The sequence below is a fragment of the Equus przewalskii genome, chromosome 11 (genome assembly GCF_037783145.1).
Source record: "Equus przewalskii isolate Varuska chromosome 11, EquPr2, whole genome shotgun sequence".
NCBI lineage: Eukaryota > Metazoa > Chordata > Mammalia > Perissodactyla > Equidae > Equus > Equus przewalskii.
In genome coordinates, this window is record NC_091841.1 from 26,169,523 (window position 1) to 26,188,073 (window position 18,551).

Below are 18,551 nucleotides of genomic sequence, written 5' to 3' on the forward strand. Positions count from 1 at the left end.
AGTTGTTTGGTGTCACTGTACTAGTCCAACAAGTCAGGGAAAAAAAGGGCATTGGAGGTAAAAATCCAACTACTACTCTTTTTGAATTAGAACTGGTTGTGAAGACTAAAATAAGAAAAAAACAGTTTTCAACTTTCACAGACAACTTTAATTTTTAACAAGATAAAAATCAGAAGAGCCAATTAAGAAACAGGATTGGGAGGGAAGAGATGTGAGTTCAAAGCCTGGGCCTCCCACGAATGTGTCAAGACATCCAGGCTTCCTCTGAAAAAGAGCAAGGCTGGAGTGGGTGAGACGGGGCCCCTCCAGAACCGGAAGCCAGTCCACAGTGATCACAGCCAACAACAGGGCAATCGCGGCCAAACAAAGGCTAGAGTGGAGCTCCCACTGGAACCCATTCCTGGTGGCCTGTGACACAGCACAGGGAAGGGGTACATGGGAGCCCATGCCTTCCCAAATGCCAGGATCTGGAAGCCTGGGGCTCCAGACTCACAAATGAGCCATGAAGGCTGAGGGTTCTCAAAGTCCAGGAGCACAAGAGTGACAGCACATGACGAGGGAGGAGGGCAGCAAGCCATCGAGGGGAGAGCTCAGTCACCATATCAAGTGTAACTTAACCCCATCTCCACCTTGAACTCTGAGTGTATTTCTAGCCCCTCAGGAAAGCCAGGAGGAGGATCATACACCGAAGTCGCAGACATCTGCATGAAGGCGATCTCTGGGCGCTTAAGCAAGCAAAGCTCAAGACAGAGAAGAGGAGCCGGCTCCACTCACAGATTAGAGGGGCCCATTTCTCAGAGACAAGCAGAACATCCCGATGGTTTCAAGATTCCGGACACCCACGAATGGCAGAACCACAAGACAGACTATGGCCACCTCTGCATTTCGCAGCAATGACGACCACCAGCTCTGCCCCCCGCCCCACCGGGAGGCAGAGAAATGGAGCAGCTTCAAAGTCAGGCAGACTCCCAATTCTACAAATTCGTGACTGGGTAACCTTGGGCAAGTTCTTTAACCTGCTGAGTCTCGATTTCCTCATTGATAAAATGGGGCTATCTCCCACTTCACGGGATTGTTATGAAAATTAGGTGAGATACAGAAGAGAAAAGAGACCCTTGAACTCCGGCTGGTAGAGGGGGGATGGGACAGTGCCATCTGAGAAATGCTGTAAAAAGGGGATAATAATAATAATCCTGAGAAAATTCAGAGAAGGGGGTGGGAGAGGCTTTCTTCCAGGCTCGTAAAGTGAAGAGGACTTTTTCCCAGAGGACAAGAGGTCTTTCGATGTTCACGTGAAATACATGTGCTGGGTCCTCATGTCCAAAATTTCACCAACTGGCTTCAAGAAAGAGCCCAAATGAGCCAAAAAAAGCAACTAAAAATACTCAAGAGCTGCTGCTTTAAGCCCTTAAGGAGCTTACCACCTAGAAGGAGAGAAAAGAAGTGAGCACAGATATGGACCACAAAGGTGGAATGCGCTGAGGGGGCTGGAATACAACGGAGAAGGGACACTGGCTGGAGGTGGGAGGTCAAGGAAGGTTCTATGACGAAGGTGGCGTGTGAGCTGAAGGATTGAAAAAGAAAAACACCAGCTTGCCCCTGGCGCTCCAGTGGTGCCAGGCCCCAGGCTTTAAGGCTCTGCCTTGGGTGGTCATGGGCTCCTCCCACTTTGCCCAGCAGCTAAGTGCCGGCCTCAAGTCACCGGAACTAGTGGCGGAGCTGGGATTTGAAGCCAGTCCGTCTGAGTCAAACCCCAGCTCTAGGATTTCACCCAGCAGAAAAGAGGGTGAATGGTGGTGTCAGTAGGAGAACCGTGGGCACACAGAGGGGAGCTGAGGAAGCCAGCACAGAGAGGGTACGCAGAGGGGCATGGCCAGGCCATAAGACAGGGCTGGAGACGTGCCAGAGAGGAAAGTGGGGGAGGGAGCCCCTAGCGCCTGCTGGACCCCATCCTTGGAGGGCTCCCTCCTTGGGGTCCAGGGGAGCTCCTGAAAATCTCCGCATTGACGAGCGGCATTATGGGAGCTGAGCAGGGGGAAGCACCCCATGATACTTTGGTAGCCAGCTTGTCTTCCCAATTTGGTGCTGGCTAAGGAAGAAATGAGTTTGCACTCGGCTTGCATGGTGGTGGGAGGGGCATGGGCCCGGGATTAAAACAGGCCTGGAGAGTCCTCAGATGTAATCGTTGCTGCAGAGATTTCCCCAAGAGATACCTCCGGTCACAGTGGCCTCGAGGCTGGGTTCGGAGGGAGAGGGAGGAGAGAGCAAGGTGCTGTCACAGCCAGGCCTCCTCCAGTCCTAACTGTTATGTTCTAAGGGCCTCTAGATGATTCCTGGGACGATTATCCAGTTCTGGGGAAGGGGGGAAAATTCCACCCCCTTCCAGTCTTTGGAGCTGGCGTCTTGACCCACTCCGACGGCTGCAGAAGCAAAGGGAAGGGAGACCCCCTCCGCGCTCATTCCGGGGCAGGCCTGCCCCAGGAGGCATTCTCCCCGGCCATTCTCACCACTTGGGGAGAACAATGTGGAACCCAGTGTTCTCAGATCCTGGCCATCTGCCCTGCAAGGCAGAGGCAAGCATCATTTCTTGCATCACCTCCCATCCTTGCTCCTGGGCCACAAAACCTGGGGAGACAGGACACTGGTTCAAACCAGCCACCCCCAACCCCTCACCCCCTCGGGTCACAAAAGGATTTTTCTAATCCCAGGACGTCATCTGGACCCTGTGAACACTTATTGGAGCAGGGTTTCTCCACCTAGGCACTACCGACCCCATGGGCCAGAGTGTTCCTTGCAGCGTGGCTGTCTGCAGTGTGGGGTATTGAGCAACATCTTGGCCTCAACCCACTAGATGCCAGTAGTCCCCTCCCCTGAGTTGTGACAACGCAAAATATCTCCAGACATTGCCAAATGTCTCCTGGGGTGGGGGGGGCAGGCACTGCCCTTAGTTGAGAATCACTCTCTAGGGAAACAGGACCCAGAAAGCTATTCTTAGAAGCCCTGAGAGACAGGCACTCAAAGGGCCCGGGGAGGATGGACTCGGCCACAGGCTAGGCCTGAGCGAGGGCCGTGAATCCAGAGCACAGGCCTGAGGCTGACCTTCCGCCTGATGGTCACCATGGCCCATAAAGGGCTGCACCTCCCGTTGATGGACGTGGACTGGAGCCACTAAATCCCTCCAGAAACCCCCTCTAAAGAGGGCTCTCAGAGTCTCTAGGCAGACACCCTCCTTGGCCCCCAAGGACTGTGTTTGGGTCAACGTGACCTGACTCTGCTCTGACCCATCTGGTGGCACAGGCCAGGAGGAAGTGGTTTCCATCCTTGGCCAGCTTGGACCTACAACTCTGGGAGCCCTGGAAGAGGCTACCATGAGTCACACTCTATACTGGGTGCTGTCGAGGTCAGGCCTCACCCCCTCTGAGTGGCTTCCCCACCTCCCCTAGCCACAGACTTTTCCCTCCTCTCAATGTCTCTTCAGTTCTAGAACGTTTAACGTTTCTGCCGCCCAGTTGGCACTTGCATGGCTCTGCTCTGCTTTGTCCACTTTTAACAGATTCATCCTGTGTCCTCAAGAGCCGAAGGGCTAGGCGGGCAGGGACATGTCTTTTTCCCCCTGCCCCCTGCATGGATGAGCAATACATTTGTTGACCACCGACACGTGAATAGGGACTCCGGGCTTGCAGCTTGTTGCCAAAGGCAGGCCCACATGACAGCACTGGCCCTGGCGGGGGGGGGAAACCAGCAAGAAGCACCAGAGGCAACTCCCTCCCAGGAAAATGTGTGTGGCACCAAAAAGTATGACAAATGTACATGACACACTCAGGCTTGCCCAGACAGTGGTGACAACACAGGACGGCCCTCCAGCTGGGTCAGAGAATAATGTGGCGTGAAGAGGGGCACTGCCCTGAGGAGGCCCCACCAAGGAGACCACTCCTCAGAGCACGGGGGTCACTAAGACTGGGCACATGGCTGGGAGCCCAGCTCCCACAGGTAGCAACAGGCTCAGGAAAAAGCAGGAGGAGGAGGCCCGGGTCCCCACAGTGAGGCGGAGGCACTAAATGGCAAGGCTTCCCCATCAGATCACCACCTAGTGGTGTCAAAGAAGAAGAGGTCAGCGGATCCTGACCCCCCACCAATGAGATTTTCAGTGGGATGATGAGGATGAAGACAAAGAGGAGAGGCAATGGCAGGCTGGCCACCACACAACTAGGCCCAGGAAATACAGAAAAGATAGCAGGTAAGAGAAAGGCTGCAAAGCAGCAGAGCGTGCCTCCGGGGGTGGGATGCTCCTGTTTGTGGTTGCACTCAGCCTGCAGGAGGTGGGACTGGATGAGCTTCCCTGCCACCAGCTGCAAGGACAGCGACGGACCCAAGAAAATGACCAGCAGCAGCCCAGGCACCTGGGCCCTGGGAAGGAGTCAGAAGGTGGAGACAGGAGCCACTGTGGATGCACAGCTTTTGAAGAAGGGTCTGGCTTGGCCCCTGCTTGAGGCGGGAACTTCTCAGGGCAGGAAACAGGCTATGGGGGGCTGCTGTCAAGCAGAATCATGGCCAGAGAGAAGGCCCCCCGGTCACAGCTGCCCTGCACCTTGTGAGAGGTGAAGAGGTCATTAAGATGACCAAGCTGATGCCCAGAAGCATCAGCACCTCTCCAGGGGGCAAGTCTGGGAGCAGGAGCTGAAGGGATGCAGAGAAGAGCCCTGACCTGCCTGTGGGGCCCACCCAAGAGTCGCCTCGGAGCTCCTGCACCGGCTGGCCTGGGAGCCGCGGAAAGAGCCATGACTGCCGGGAAAGCCTGGGCTCCTTTGAGGGACAGGGAAGGAAAAGAGAAGGGAGTGTGCTGCCCACAGGAGAGGCTGGACCAAGCGCCCTGGCCAGTCCTGCTCTCCCTCACGCACCGTGCTCTGACTCCATCCCTGCCTCTGCCCCAGAAAGGCCCCACCTGAGGGCAGGCCACCTGCTGTCCCCATACGTGCCACAGACTTTCATCGGTGCCTCCCTGCCCTTGTGTCAGGACACCCACAGCTGCTCTGCCAGGCCAGTCTCCCACCCGACAGCACCCTGGGGCCCACCCATCCGGCTTTATCTCACTCCTCCCAATTCCCACATCGCCCTCCCGCCAGATCACCTAATTTCTTAGCCCCAGGTCTTGAAACCCCAGGAACTGCCACCAACATGAGCCCGGCCCTCCCCCTCCCTCAGGCTCCTGCTCTGGGCAGTTCTGCAGCCTCCTCCCTACTTGTCTCCCTGGTCCTTGAAGCCAGCCAGGTGCCACCGCACTCCTGGACCCTCATGGTCCAAGCCTCAGTCTTCTCCAGAACCACACTCACTGCCCGGCTCTGATGCCTCGCACCCACACCCCAGGCGGCCCTCTCTCCCAGCTCCCATTCTCCCCAGTTGCAGCTGGTCCCCGGCCTTCTTCCTGCTCCCCCTACCTGGCGCAGGTTTCGGGTGACCCGGACGTCGTGCCAGGCGTTGTCGTTGAACTTGCCGTTGACGGGTTCCACGAGGGCCTCGAAGGCTCCCGAGCCCAGGTTGATGACCAGCCAGACGGCCCCAGACTTGAGGGACAGGTTGACGTAGTCGGCCGACTTGCCAGTGTGCAGCATGAGCCCGTTGCGCTGCAGGGTGCGGAAGGCCAGCGTGATCTCGTCCGTGCTGCTCTGGATGGGGTTGTGTGACAGGTCGTAGCAGAAGAACTCATTGCCTTTGAAGGTCGCCACAAACTCCTCCTTGCCTGGACGCGGCAATGTGGGGAAACGGGACAAGGCTGAGTGGGGCGGGGCTCACCAGACCTCCCACTTCCCCTCCAGCCACCCAGGCACAGGTGCTGGGCACCTGCAGCCCTGCGGCCCCAGTCGCAAGCTGTAGGTCCTCTTCCCTCCCCTGGCCTGTCCACCGTCCTCTCTGGACCCTGCCGCCTCTGCTGTCAGTCAACTTCACCCATGTCCACTTCCAAAGCAGGAGGCTGCTAAGTGGCTCTCACACCGACAGCTGACAACCAAGCTGCCACAGGGCCAGGCGAAGCAGACACTCTCACTGTCTCCTGCCCCACCAGCCCTCCATTGGCCACTCCCCTAACACAGGGATATAGAAGAGAAACCGACTGCTCCCTGGGAGTGCCTCCCCTGTGGCTGGGACGCCAAGGGTCTCCCGCGTGCGGCCCACCTCCCCTCCTGCCTCTTCTCCGCTGATGGCCATTCTCAGCTCCCGAGGACAGTTTCAGGCCTCACCACGGACAATGGGACCAGTGGGCCTGTTGTGCAGCAGTGAGCAGAGGAGAAGAACGGGGAAGCAGTGGGCAGGGGTAAGACACATGGGAAGGGAATGCAGGTGACAGAAACATGTGCCAGGGAGCAGCGGGCCATTGGGTGGGGTTCACATGGTGGCCATGACGCCAGCTATCACCCCCACCCCCTGCTTCCTGCTCCAACCTGAGAGGACAGGCACATGGGCCCTGGGCAGAGAGCCTCCGAGGGGCCCCAGAGGGTGAGTGTGGGTCTCCTGTGCACCAGGCAGGTGGGTAAGGGTAAGAGTGCAAGGGCAGGCCTGGCCCTCGTGCATGCATGTGTGCGTGTGCTTGTGCGTACGTGTAAGCACCCGGAATAGGGCTCCTTCCACTGGCACTTTTTAAGCAGAAGCAAAAATGACTGGCAGAACCTTAGGGATACGTCGCGTTCTGCAAGTGGGTGACAAGTAAGAGGACAAAGGCTCAGTGGAGGGAATTTGGGGTCCCAGTCCCAAACCTTCACGAGCCAGAGCCCATGCAGAGGGAAGAGGAGGGGACGTGGAGGTAGGCAAGAGCAGGGGACCTCCTTCTCCTCAGCAAATAAGGGCACAACAGCTCGTCCCGCCCACCTCACAGGGTTGATGGGGGCGACTACCAGCCTACAGAAGGCCTTTAATGGAGTGCAGTAGAGGCCCCAGGCCCAGGAAGGAGCAGGGCACAATGCAGGGGCACACGTACGACCCTCAGAAGGCACCTGCCCTCCTGCGGCCCGAGCCACCGCAGCAGGCGCCACGTGTGGAAGTGGCAGCTCTCCGGGTGCATTTTCTGTGGATGCCCCTCCCCTGCACACAACAGCCCCACTTCTCTCCCTCCGGGCAGGCTGCCCATAGACTCCGTCCCCGCTGCCTCCGGATGCCAAGGCACCAGCTGCTGTCCCAGAGCCTGGCACCCACTCACTGCAGCTGGCAAGGCCCGGTTTCCTGAGGCCACAGGGCAGCAAGGCTGGCGGGGGCATGGGCAACATCAGGACAATCAGAAGCCCCCTCTGCCTACCTAGGGCTCCAGGGGGCAGAGCCACAGAACAAAGGGGAGGGGTCAAGCAGAGACAAGAAGGGGAAGGCGGGGAAGAACAGAGAGAGGCCCTGTAGGGGAGAAAGATGGGCCGTTGAGGGCAGAGAGGAAATGGAGATGCTGAAGAGCAGTGAGGGAGCAAGAGGTGATGGCAGGAAGCAATCTGGATGAGACAAGGAGCAAGCCAGGAGGGGACAGGTAAGGGTGATGGGAAGAGGGCCAGCAAGGAAAAGAGGACAGGGAGCTCTGGGAACGGAAGCCAGGGCTTTCTTGGGGCCTTACTGTTTCCATAGCAACCAGGCCAGCTGCCCAGGCACTGGCGGAGCCAGGGGGCTCTAGGACCAGAAAAGGGAATGTGTTTGACCTTGCGTTTGCCACACACCTACTAGTCCCTCCCAGAAGCCAGGCCGCCCCTCCCACTCCCTCACCTTCACTGCGGTCAAAGAAAATATCATTAAAGGGAGAGTCAAACAGAAAGAAAGGAAAGAATAAGGCAACCACGTGAAACAGTGATTGGGACAGAACAAAAGAGGCCAGTGAAAAGGAGAGAGGCGGGCCCAGGGCCAGACCAAGGCTGCCAAGGCAAGGTGGAGAAAGGAGGTCATTCCTCGACTCCCCCGGGCCTGCCTCGGGTGTCCTCGGCTGCCAATGACCGGGACATGCCCCGAGGTGGAAAGAGGCTTGGAGCAGCCAGAGGGAGCCCAAAGGAATTTGAGGAGCAAGACAGAGAAGAGATGAGCGAATATGAACAAGAAAACCCAAGGCTGGTGGTAAGGACAGAGACAGACCCCGCTGGGGAGGAGAGCAGCCGGGCCTCAGGGGATTGGAGGGTGGGGACTCTGTCAGGGTAAGGATGGGGGCCTGCCCTGCCAGGTGCATTCAGCGGAGGGCAAACCCGATCTGGGAGGAGCAAGACCTGAAGCACCAGGGGGGTGCTCTCCTCCATTTTGTCTGGAGGAGAACCCAGAAACTACAACTCCCAGCAGCACTTGAATGGCAATTCCAGCTCCTCATAACCCCTGGTGCAGGAAGTGGGGGCAATCCCTGATACTTGTTTATCTCCCACGGTCCAGGGAGTGTGGAGCCCCACAAGGGTCCCCAGTCAACCTAAATGTGGCTAGAGACCAGCGGTTGCGGTCCTGGATGTCTAAGGACCATGAGCAGCAGAGCAGCCGCCTCCTTTCCAGGCCCAGCTCAAAGCCCTCCTCTGGGAAGGTCTCCAGCGCAGCCCCCCAGTCCCTCCCCACTCTCAAGCACTACAGCTGTCTGCTCTGCTCATCTGGCACTTACTGCCTAGTAACATCTTGTACTGCTCCCTCGAGAGGAAGTGCGATGTGAGAAAGAAGACCTGGGCACTAATGCTGGCTCTTCCACCAGCGCTGTGACCTTAGCCAAGAGGCAACACCTCTAAGCCCCAGCTTTCTCCTCTGGACAAAGACGCTAGCATCAGCCTACCTCACAGGTTGCTGTGGGCATCTAGAAAGAGAACAGATCGGGGGTGGCTTCATAAACCGTAAACCATTCCATAAATAAACGACTCTCATGCTGGTACGTAACTTTCCGCGTGTGTGCTGCTGCCTGTCTCTAGATCAATGAAGAAACTAACGGCTCTGCACGAAGTCTGCGATTCTCATACAGTTCGCATGTGCCACACGCTTTATTGTAGTTATTTGTTAGAACGTCAGTGTGTCCCTTGAGAACAGAGACCATTCACCCATTTAAAATAAATGTGCTGAGCACACACCTACGTGTGAGCCGGGAGCTATGTAAAGCACTGGGCTACACGAATGAAAATACCCAATCGCTGTCCTCAGGGAGCTCCGTCTAGTGGGAGGCCAACAGGTAAGTGACACTACGATGCCGTGTGACCAGCAATATAATGGATGTATAGACAAAGGGAAGGCTGAGGAGAGTCTGGGTTTGCCTGGGGAGTCAAGGGAACACTTCCAGTTGGATGGCCTGGCTGCTTTTGCAGGAGTCAGCTGAAAGAGATACCAAATAACCGGGGAGGAGTGCAGGGATGGCGGAAGTCCAGGTCAGCAGGACGGCACGTACTAAAGAACGCAGACGGGACCCGACAGCCCCGGCGCTTGGCACCCACCAGGCTCCCAGAGGGGCTGTGAAACTGCCCTGTAAACTCTTAGGGAAGAGATTCTCTTCTGAGAGGCAGCCTCAGAGCGGAAAAAGGAGCTGAAAACCTACAGCCCTGAGACAGGCTAAAAGGCCCCGTGCTGGCCTCGGGGGCTTTAGCAAGTGTCAGTTTCCCCATCTGGAAACCAAGGGCAATGAGCCCTTCCACAAAGGGTCATAGATGCGTGCGACACATATGTATTATAAATGCCCTATCTCCCAACCAGCGTGTGATGGTTAAATGCCGGGGGCCGGGTTGGGGGAGCAGTTATCTGCTGTGCAGCCACTTTCTAGGGATTGGTCTGAACAACCGCCACAAAGAGACATCTACGTTCTAGACAGAGGTCATAGGACAACTGGGCTTTGAGAAAGAAATGGAGGTTTGTGGCCCTTTGCACCAGGGCAGGTACTGGAGGTGTGGGCCACCAGTCCCTGCGGGCCTCAGAGGGGTAAAAGGGATACGCCTTCGCTAACCCAGCTTCCCCCAGGAAGTGCAGGTAGCCTGCAGAGGGCAAGGGCTGGGCTCTCTGGGGACCGTGGGGTCACTGACCTTTTGTCGGCTGGTGCACATCGCCGGCTCCTCCTCTCCCGGCCCCCCCCTCGGAGAACAGTAAGGACCCTACTGGAGAAGCAGAATTGGGGAGTCAGGCACAGGGGGCTACCCAGCCAGTCCCACCCCAGCCTTGAGGTGACGGAGGGCCCTCTCCAGGGCAGAAGGCCTGCTTGTAGAGCTGGGCGGTGGGTGCCGCTCTTGGGACTCACTCGCTTCGGGGCCTCTAAGGAAAGAGCCAGTTGACAAACCAAGGACCATCGGCCCCACAGACCTCATCAGACTCATGACCACAGACTTCTGCCCTTTGCCCAGGGGTGGGGAGACCGGGCCAGGGGAGCAGAGGCCTCCCTGCTGGGTGAGGAGCCCCTTCTGCTGACAACATGCAGACAGCCCGGCCCCAGGACCTGGAGGCCCTGAGCTCCCGTATCCAGTCTCTGGCTCACGCTCCTCCCAACTCTGCATCTTTGCTCACACCCTCTCTGCTGGGTGACAGTTCATGCTCTTCAGCTCCTTTGAAAGCCTGACACAGGCACCTCTTCCTCCAAAACTGCCCCAATTCACACACCAAACCTCCCTTCTGAGCGTTGCCCATCCTTGAGGCAAACCTGGTTCTCTGTCTACACCTGGTTCATCTACTACAGTGAGTGTTCTTAACGTTGCCTTTGTCCACATCTTTGCCAGTTAGACTGTGGGGCTTCCCTGGGGCAGGGCTGTGGTTTCGGTTTGGTCTTCCTCCCTCTGCTGTGCCTTCAGAAGGGCTGGGAGGTTCTGCCTGGCTGGAGCTCATCGTACTTGTGGAGGGTCCCTTTCTCAGGGATGACTCCCGACTACCCACCATCAGCGCCCAGGCCTTCTCTCCAAAGGCCCCCACCAGCAGGCAGGCACGTGTCACCATGCCTGGGTTCCAGGCCAGCTTGAGCTCTCTGCCCACCCCTGCCAGTGACCTGTGCCCTCAGCACCCGGCTCCCAGGCCCGCCTCCCTTTTGCTAGACCCCACAGGATGGCTTCAGGATGAGGTGAACTCAAGAAAGGAGTTTAAAAGTCCCTATGTGGGCCCTACTCCCACCCCAATCCCAAACCCCAGAACTAAAGTCAGAATAAGACCTGAGCTGTGGACCGTTCTGGATCCTTCGGGCCTTCATCTATGACAAAGCTGAGCCACAGCCAGCACCCCAGAACCAGGCACTGAGAGGCAAGAAGGATGTGAGTGAACCAACCAGGTCCTGATTCCCCACTTGGGACTTCCTCTTTCCCCATGTTTCTTCCCTAATTTCACTTCCCTGCAAGAATCTGAGGCCTCTACCTCCCCAGACCTAAATCCATCCCAAATTCCAGAGCTGAGTCTCTCCCTGCAGCCCAGTGTCCAGCCTGCCTCCAGGCTAAGGAGCCCAGCCCGGCCCTATGGAAGATGAGCCCCGACAGAGGGCGGCCCTGGGCAGGGGATCTCAAGAGAGTCAATGACAGGGAGGCCTGGGCGAGGTCAGAGCTGGGGGCACCACAGTCAGGACTCCTGGGCTCTGTCTCCTGGTTTGCCTAATACCAGGGCTTTTAGATGGTAGGGACTTGGTGGAAGGGAGGCTAAAAATAGATGAATAGTCCCCAAGGCACCACCAATTAAAGGCCGCGTAATCACTAGCAAGTCACTTCATCTCTCTGGGCCTAAACGTCCTCATCTGTCAGATAGGGTCAAGAGACGTTCAAAAGATACAAGGGTGAAGGCGGCCGTGGCCAGCTGTGGTTAGGGATGTCCTACCCCTCCACGCGTCTCTCCTGTCCCCTCTTCACTCCCCTCGTGGAGGGAGGGGCACCCCAGCACAGGGTGAGGGGAAGGAGGCAGCCTAAAAGCCTCTTTCTCCAGCCCATGCTTTTCTCTTTTTATTTAGGTTCATAGAAAAGAAAGAATGATCAGAATGAGTGGAAGGAAATAAAACACCACCATGAGAAAGAAAAAAAAAAGCGAGATACACCACCAGAACGCAAAAAGGTGACTGGAGACAACGGCAGGAGTTCGAACATCTCTTGATGTCAGAAACCAAGGCGAGATGAGGGTGGATGGAGCATGTCGGGGGAGGAGGGGGAGGGGAGAGCACAGACAGGGACAAGCCCCCCACCCCCAGCCCAGCGCCCGCAACAAAATAAAGACACGGCAGAGGAGGGGGCCAGGAAGGGCAGGAAGGAGGCGGGACAGGTGGAGGAGGGCAAAGGGGACCAGGGAGAGGAACAGAAAATCCAGACGCAGGTTGGGGGCAACGCAATCCAATCCAGTCCAAACGGAGCTTCAAACCATACCTTCGCTGTTTAACGTCAGGTGAGCCGGACCTTGGAAAGGGGAAGGAGAGAGAGGAAGAAAGGAAAAAAAAAAAAAAAAAAGGAGAAAAAAAGAAAGAAAAAGGGAAAGAAACAAAGAAAACACGAGTCATCAAAATCAGCCAGAGAGAGGGGAGAAAAAAGCTTTTTGCTGCCACAATTTAAAAACCCTTTTTAACTTGTGACAGACATCGGGGGAGAGCCCCAGCCCAGAAGCTGAGGAACGGGGCCCGATGCCGAAACAGAAGGTGGAGGGCACAAGAGGGGGAGAGAGAAAGAGAGAGAGAGAAGGGGGCACCGGAGAGGGTGGGGGGTACAGGCAGAACCAGAGGAAGGAGCGGGCAGGGAGTCACTGCACACGGAGAAGGGAATTTGGTTTCTTTTTTTTTCTTCTTGCCGGAAAAAAAAAAAGGAAAAGGAGGAGAAGCATGAGGCTCGGAGGGCTGCTTTTTCCTTTTTCTTTTTTTCTTTTTTTTTTCTTCCGGGAGGCGGAGAGAAAAAAAAACGGTCAACGAGAAAAACGATTCGGATGGAGGAGAAAATAAAACACGACACAAAAATCAAAGCCACCTGGAGAGAGAGAGAGTGTCCTGTTAGCATGGGGCTGAGGGGGCAAGGGGGACCTCCAACCTCCCCCACCCGATCCCAGGACCTGGTGAGCCTGACAGAGAAGGGGAAGACAGGGGCAGGAGCCTGGGCCTAGCAGGAGCCCCCTACCAAAGTGGTTTTGTCCTGTTCCAGTCCTCCCAGCTGCCCCCAACAGGCTCCATGTGGAGAACCGGCGCCCTGCACACCTGGGCTCAACGAGGGAACTGGGGCTCAGAAGGACAAAGTTAGAGCAGAAGTAGGTAGTTTTGAGAAAGCAGAATCTAGGGGAAACGCTGGAGTAAAGAGAGGGGCTTGGATCCTTCCACAAGGAGGGCTGGGACACTGGGGCCAGCGCTCCCAGACAGCACGGACGGAAGAGGATGGCCGAGACCCACGGGCAGGGGGCCCGGCTCTCTGAGAGGTCACAGTCATTCTAGGGAACCTCTTTCTCCAGCCAAGCCCTCTCTGAGATGACCCGAAAGTTGAATTTTGAAAAAGGATAGCGGAAGACCTGTACCCAAAACTGAGAGCAAGATCGGCTGGGATTTTCTCAGGGTTACTTTGACCCCTTGACCTCTGACCCACGGCCTCCTCAGCCTTAGGGGGAGAGACTTTGGCCCATGGGACCAGTTCCCCAGTCCCCTGAGGACACCAGCCAAGGATGGCTCTCTCCCCGAGAGGCTGGCAGCACCAGGCCCCGAGCTGGGCCGAGACCCCAGGGCTCCCCAAGATGACCAGCCAGCGCCACCAAACCTCAACCCTCCCTCGGCCTCCCTGCACAGTGTTGTCTGGCCAACAGGGTGGGAAGGAACAGCCCTGCAGTTCCACATCACCCATGGAAACCATCCCAGCACTGTGGCAATGAGGTGTGTGCCCTGGGGGTGGAAAGCAGAGGCCAGGATGGAAGTATCAAGGGTAAAGAGCTCCAGGTGTCTCTGGAACAAGGCTTGGGGCCAGGAGGCCTGGCTTCCAGGAGAAAAGGCAGGGAGAAGGCCAGGAAGGGCATGGCCAGGGCCAAAGGCCTGGGTCCTGTGGGCAGATGGTTCATCTGTCCCCTTCTCGTCTCTCGGGCGGCATTGGTCTCTCCCCACCTCTGGGGCTGCGGCCGTGTCGGGGAGGGGGCCACAGCTGCTCAGGGCTGCCTCAGGACAGAACAGCTCTTGGAAAGACACAGGTTTCATCCACAAAACAGAAGGGGACCCAAGTGCTTGGACTGAGTCTTATTCCTTATCCCTCTCAATGCCCCCCACTAATTCTTTCTCCAAGAACTACCAGCATCTTCTTCCAAACCCCCTAAATCCAGGACCCAGACGCAGGTCCCTAACCCCTCATCCAACTCTTCCTGGCCAAAATCCAGGCCCAGGAGCTGGGTGCCCCGTGAACCCACCCTCTGGTCCCCACAGGCCTATACCACTGCTGGGGCTGGGGGGGAGCGGCATCTCTCCCCTCGAAGACCCTTCCACTGCCCAGCTCCCGGGCGAGCCTTATTAGCATGCGCACTCTCCCTCTGTCACCACGGCAACCAGCTGCTCAGCTCCCTCAGGCGTGACAGCACCAGCCATGTTGGTGCAGGGGAGGCTGGTTCCTGCCCTGTCTACCCCTGGCTCAGCCCAGCCTGGCCCGGGGGTCTCTCCTTAAGGCCTGCGCGCCCCCTGCCCTGAAACCTCTGCTCCCTCCTCATGTCCCAGCCGCCCTCAGGATGTCACTCCCCATGTCCACCTGTGGCATTAGCCCCGCCTCCCACCGCTGGAGAAGAGGCTGGCAGTGACGGATGGCATTACCAAGGGTCCTTTCCTAGGGCACTTTATCTGACTGCTTCTGGGTCTTCTCTCCCTGCTACAAGAGCTGGGGGGAAAGGGGGCGGAGCAACCGGAATCCCCAAAAGGAGATGCTCAGCAGAGGGCTGGGGATCAGGAAGCGGGGTTCCTGGGACTAAGCTAGGCCCGAGGCACAGAATGGAGGGACAGCAAAAGGGGGTGGAGGCACAGAGGACCCAGAGATCTGAAGGGGGACTGCAGAGTACGGAGTGTAGTGCCAAAGAGGAGGCCCCAGCCCACCCCGTGAAGCCACGACCTGCCAAACCCACCTCCCCCTTCTCGGTCTCATCCCCTACTCTCCTACCAAAATCCCAGGGAGGACCAGCCTCGAAAGAGGGAAGAAGATATAAGGGACAAGAGTGAGAGACACACAAGTAGACTGTCACAGAGAGACACATGGATGCCTCACATCCCTGGGTGCTTACACTTACACACACACACACACACACACACACACACACCTGCACAGCCACTGACTCGCAAGCACACGCAATGCCACAATCCAAATCAGTCGGCCACCATGTGCTCCCAAGAAATGGCGAGGTGGCATCCATAGGTCTCATTCCCACTTGTCCCCAAGGCCCAGCTCCCCTTCTTGTCCCGCTGTCCTACTTGCTTGGAAAAGAACTGTTCTCTTTTCGCTCCCCTCCAGCCGCAGGTCACTTCTCCACCCCCTGCAGCCTTCCTCTCCTGGCCTGGCTGCTCCCCTCTCCCAGGCTCTCCCCTTTCTACCCCTCCCTCCACTTGTGTCCTTCCTCTTTCCCCCTCCACTTACCCACTCTCCTTCCTCCCCCAGCAGCCCCCCCTCCACCGTCTTCTCCCTCTCCCTTCCTCCCTCCATCTCTCCCTTTGTTCCGGAGGAGACATGACATCAAGAGCAAGTAAAAGTCACATCAGCACTAAATCTTATCTGCGGGCCTCAGAAGGCTGCGGCCACCAGACACGCAGACTCCCTCTCTCGCACACGCCGAGGTAAACACTGACACACAGAGATGCAGACACAGACAGGACAGATGCAGACACAGATGCAGACACTCCTACAGAGCACACAGAGATGTGGGCCACGTCACAAGGACGCGACGATGGAGGCGCACACACCTCCACACACACTCAGACACATGGACGCAAGCATCTATGGACAGATGTGCACAAAAGTACAGACAACAGAGGAGCAGAGCTACATGAACACGTGCACGCAGATACACACACACACACACACACACACACACACACACACAGGTGCCTGCCCACCGGGACCAGGAGACCTCAGGATACCCAAGGAAAAGAGACATCAGCGAGAGAGAAAAGCCAAGCCCTGGACACCACAAGGGAAAATGGATTCCAGCCCCACACTCAGGCCAAGAGCCCCGCCCCTTCCTCCTTTCCCAGGACTCCTGCATCCAGGGCAGGGCCCCGGTCCACGGAGCTCCCAGCCCAGGGCTGCCTGCATCCCCCCCACTCCAACTTCTCGAGATAGAGAATGTGAGGCAGGTTTGGTGACCAGATCACTGCCTGCCTTCTCCGCGGAGGCCCTGTGAGTTCACCTGCAGCCCAGCCTCCAAGCCCGGACCGCCCCACTCAGTCTTCCCTCTCCCTGATCTAATCCCCCGGGAGGAAGAAAAGAAATGGGGAAAACCAAAGCGAGACAGAGAAGGATGGGAACCCAGCGAGAGCCTGGGGAAGGACAGAGACAAAGAAAGAGGTCCCGGGACAGAGCCCTGGAGAAAAAGAGAGGTAAAGACAAAAATCAGAGAGAGACAAGGCAAACGAAGCAGAAGACAAGGAAAGAAGGGACAGAGAGACCCCGAAGAGAGGCACGCTCCTCGCCCTGCCCTCAGCCTCAGGAAGGAAGAAATAGACCACCCCTTGCTACCAGCCCCAGGACGGGGGCTAGGGGCCTTGCAAGTGTTGGTCAGAGCAGAGAAGCTGCCAGCCTCCCACACCCCTGGCCCAGGAAGGCGTCTCCAGACTGCAGAGCAGATTCCACCCAAGCACGGCCCCCAGCCCCTGGCAGCATGGCCTTCCGAAGCTCCTCACTCACTTCTGGGCACTTCAGAACCCTCTGGCCCCATCTCTCCACCCCGCTCCCCTTCTCCTCCCAAAGGAAAAAGAAAGTCTGCCGCTGGAGATCGGCAAGTGGAAGGGCCTGCCCTCACCTGGCAGTTCTCCCCAGCAAACCAGTAAAGAGGGAACGAGCCAAGGTGGGGCTGAGGCAGCCAAGAGGACCCCCAGACATCCTTCCCCCAGGGACCCCAAACGTGGGCAGGGGAGGAGCCCTTAGATGGCCAGCGACACCCCCTCACACAGGCCCCCCCAGGACAGACCCGCCACCCCAGTGACCGAAAGGCATCACTCACCTTCCATGGGGTGCTCCTCTACAGGCCAGAAGGTTCAGGAAGGGGCGAGGCAGAGAGAGAGAAAAGGAGAGCTGTTAGCAAGGGTACCGAGGACAGGGCTCCAAGGGGAACGATGTCCCCAAACCCACCCAGGCCCTGAAGTCACCCAACCTGGAAGGTTCTGCTGGGGACGAGACAGAGATAGAGCTGTTTCCTGAGTCACTGCCTCACACCCAGGGTCACACAGTCCAAGAGGACCCAAGGCTCATCTTACATTTCAGGCAACTGAGGCCCAGGGCAGGGAAGTGACCGCTCAAGGTCACATGGAGAACTGGAGGCAGAGCCAGGAGTGGCAGTCAAGCGTCAGCCTGACTCCCCCAGGCACGCTCCTCCCCGGCACTCCATTGCGTCTCCGAGACAGATGGGGACACGCTCACACAGGGCTCACCTGAGACACACTCACGCTCGGTGACACACTGACACACATAGGCACTTATCGATCCAGAGATACGTATAATCTCTAACACAGCTCACACCTGAAGCCTTTGCACACATGGACCCAACTGCCCCCAGCCCCAGCCCCCCAGGGGAGAAATGTCATTGGTCTGCAGTCAGAAAACACAGTTCTGCCTCAAAGTGCTGTGTGATTCCCATCTATCTCAGTTGCTTAACCTCTCTGAGCTCCCAGTCCCTTTTCTGCAAAAATGAGAGGGGTGGACTAGATCGTTTCTGAGGGCCCTTTCGGCTCTGGTTCTGTGATTCTAAGACAAATGCCTCCTTAATAGCTGGGTGAGGCAAAAGGCACTGAAGGCCAGAGGGGCCACTTCAGTGATGGGAGGGGGTCAAAATTCAGTGGGCCAGACTGGGCCCTCCCTAGGTCACGCCACAGCCCTCTTATTGGAGACTGTCCGGGCCCGGCCCTGGAGCTCACCAATGGGTCAGGGAGAAGAGGAAGGGAGAGAGCATGGAGACGGTTCCTTCAACTTAACTACAACTCCTCAAGCACGCTGGGCTCTGGCCTGCTTCGTACGAGGGCCCAGCACCCCCTCTCCAAGCATTTCTGCCGTGCCCACCTACGGGGGCCTGTAGAGAAAGCAACAGGCGGCAAGAGAAACAGCGCAACCTACACACACACACAGACCCAGTGGGGAAACACACGCGCGCACACACCTGTGGGCGCCGGAACACACACATATACACAAACAGCCGTTCTGTACACACTCACACCGTCTCCTCCTACCTCCACCCTCACTTTGTGCTATTTGCTCATTCACTCCTAGGGGGTTAGCTCTACTGCAGAAACACACGCTGGCATTTATCCTACCTTATAGCACCCCCTAACACATGCGCGCAGGGGGAATGCAGAATTGTACCCACACAGCGAGCTAACACATAACATCAGCCGGGTACACCTCCGCCACCGTCCCACGCTCCCTCTCATGCCTAAACACACACCCCGCGATGAACGCAGCCCCCTTTTTTCCTTTCGATCTATCTATCTTCCACTCTCTAAACCTATA

The 18,551-nt window shown here is 57.3% G+C and overlaps 1 protein-coding gene and 1 long non-coding RNA gene across 40 annotated transcripts in view; one reads left to right on the forward strand and one right to left on the reverse strand.

Moving 5' to 3' along the window:
• The window catches only part of NRXN2 (neurexin 2), a 107,881-nt gene that overhangs the window by 68,741 nt on the left and 20,589 nt on the right, over positions 1-18,551 (reverse strand). For 26 of the 39 annotated variants that reach the window (XM_070564178.1, XM_070564200.1, XM_070564198.1 and 23 more), the window contains 4 exons: positions 17,053-17,070; positions 12,273-12,302; positions 9,981-10,052; positions 5,436-5,737 (listed from right to left, as the gene is read on the reverse strand). In XM_070564178.1, coding sequence (XP_070420279.1) covers positions 5,436-5,737; positions 9,981-10,052; positions 12,273-12,302; positions 17,053-17,070 — 422 coding nt within the window. The remainder of the gene's footprint in view (positions 1-5,435; positions 5,738-9,980; positions 10,053-12,272; positions 12,303-17,052; positions 17,071-18,551) is intronic. The other 13 variants (XM_070564184.1, XM_070564183.1, XM_070564187.1 and 10 more) reach the window with 5 other exon arrangements.
• On the forward strand, positions 7,721-8,856 carry LOC139074376 (uncharacterized). Its single transcript, XR_011523937.1, has 2 exons — positions 7,721-8,070; positions 8,374-8,856. It is a non-coding gene; the product is annotated as an uncharacterized lncRNA (long non-coding RNA).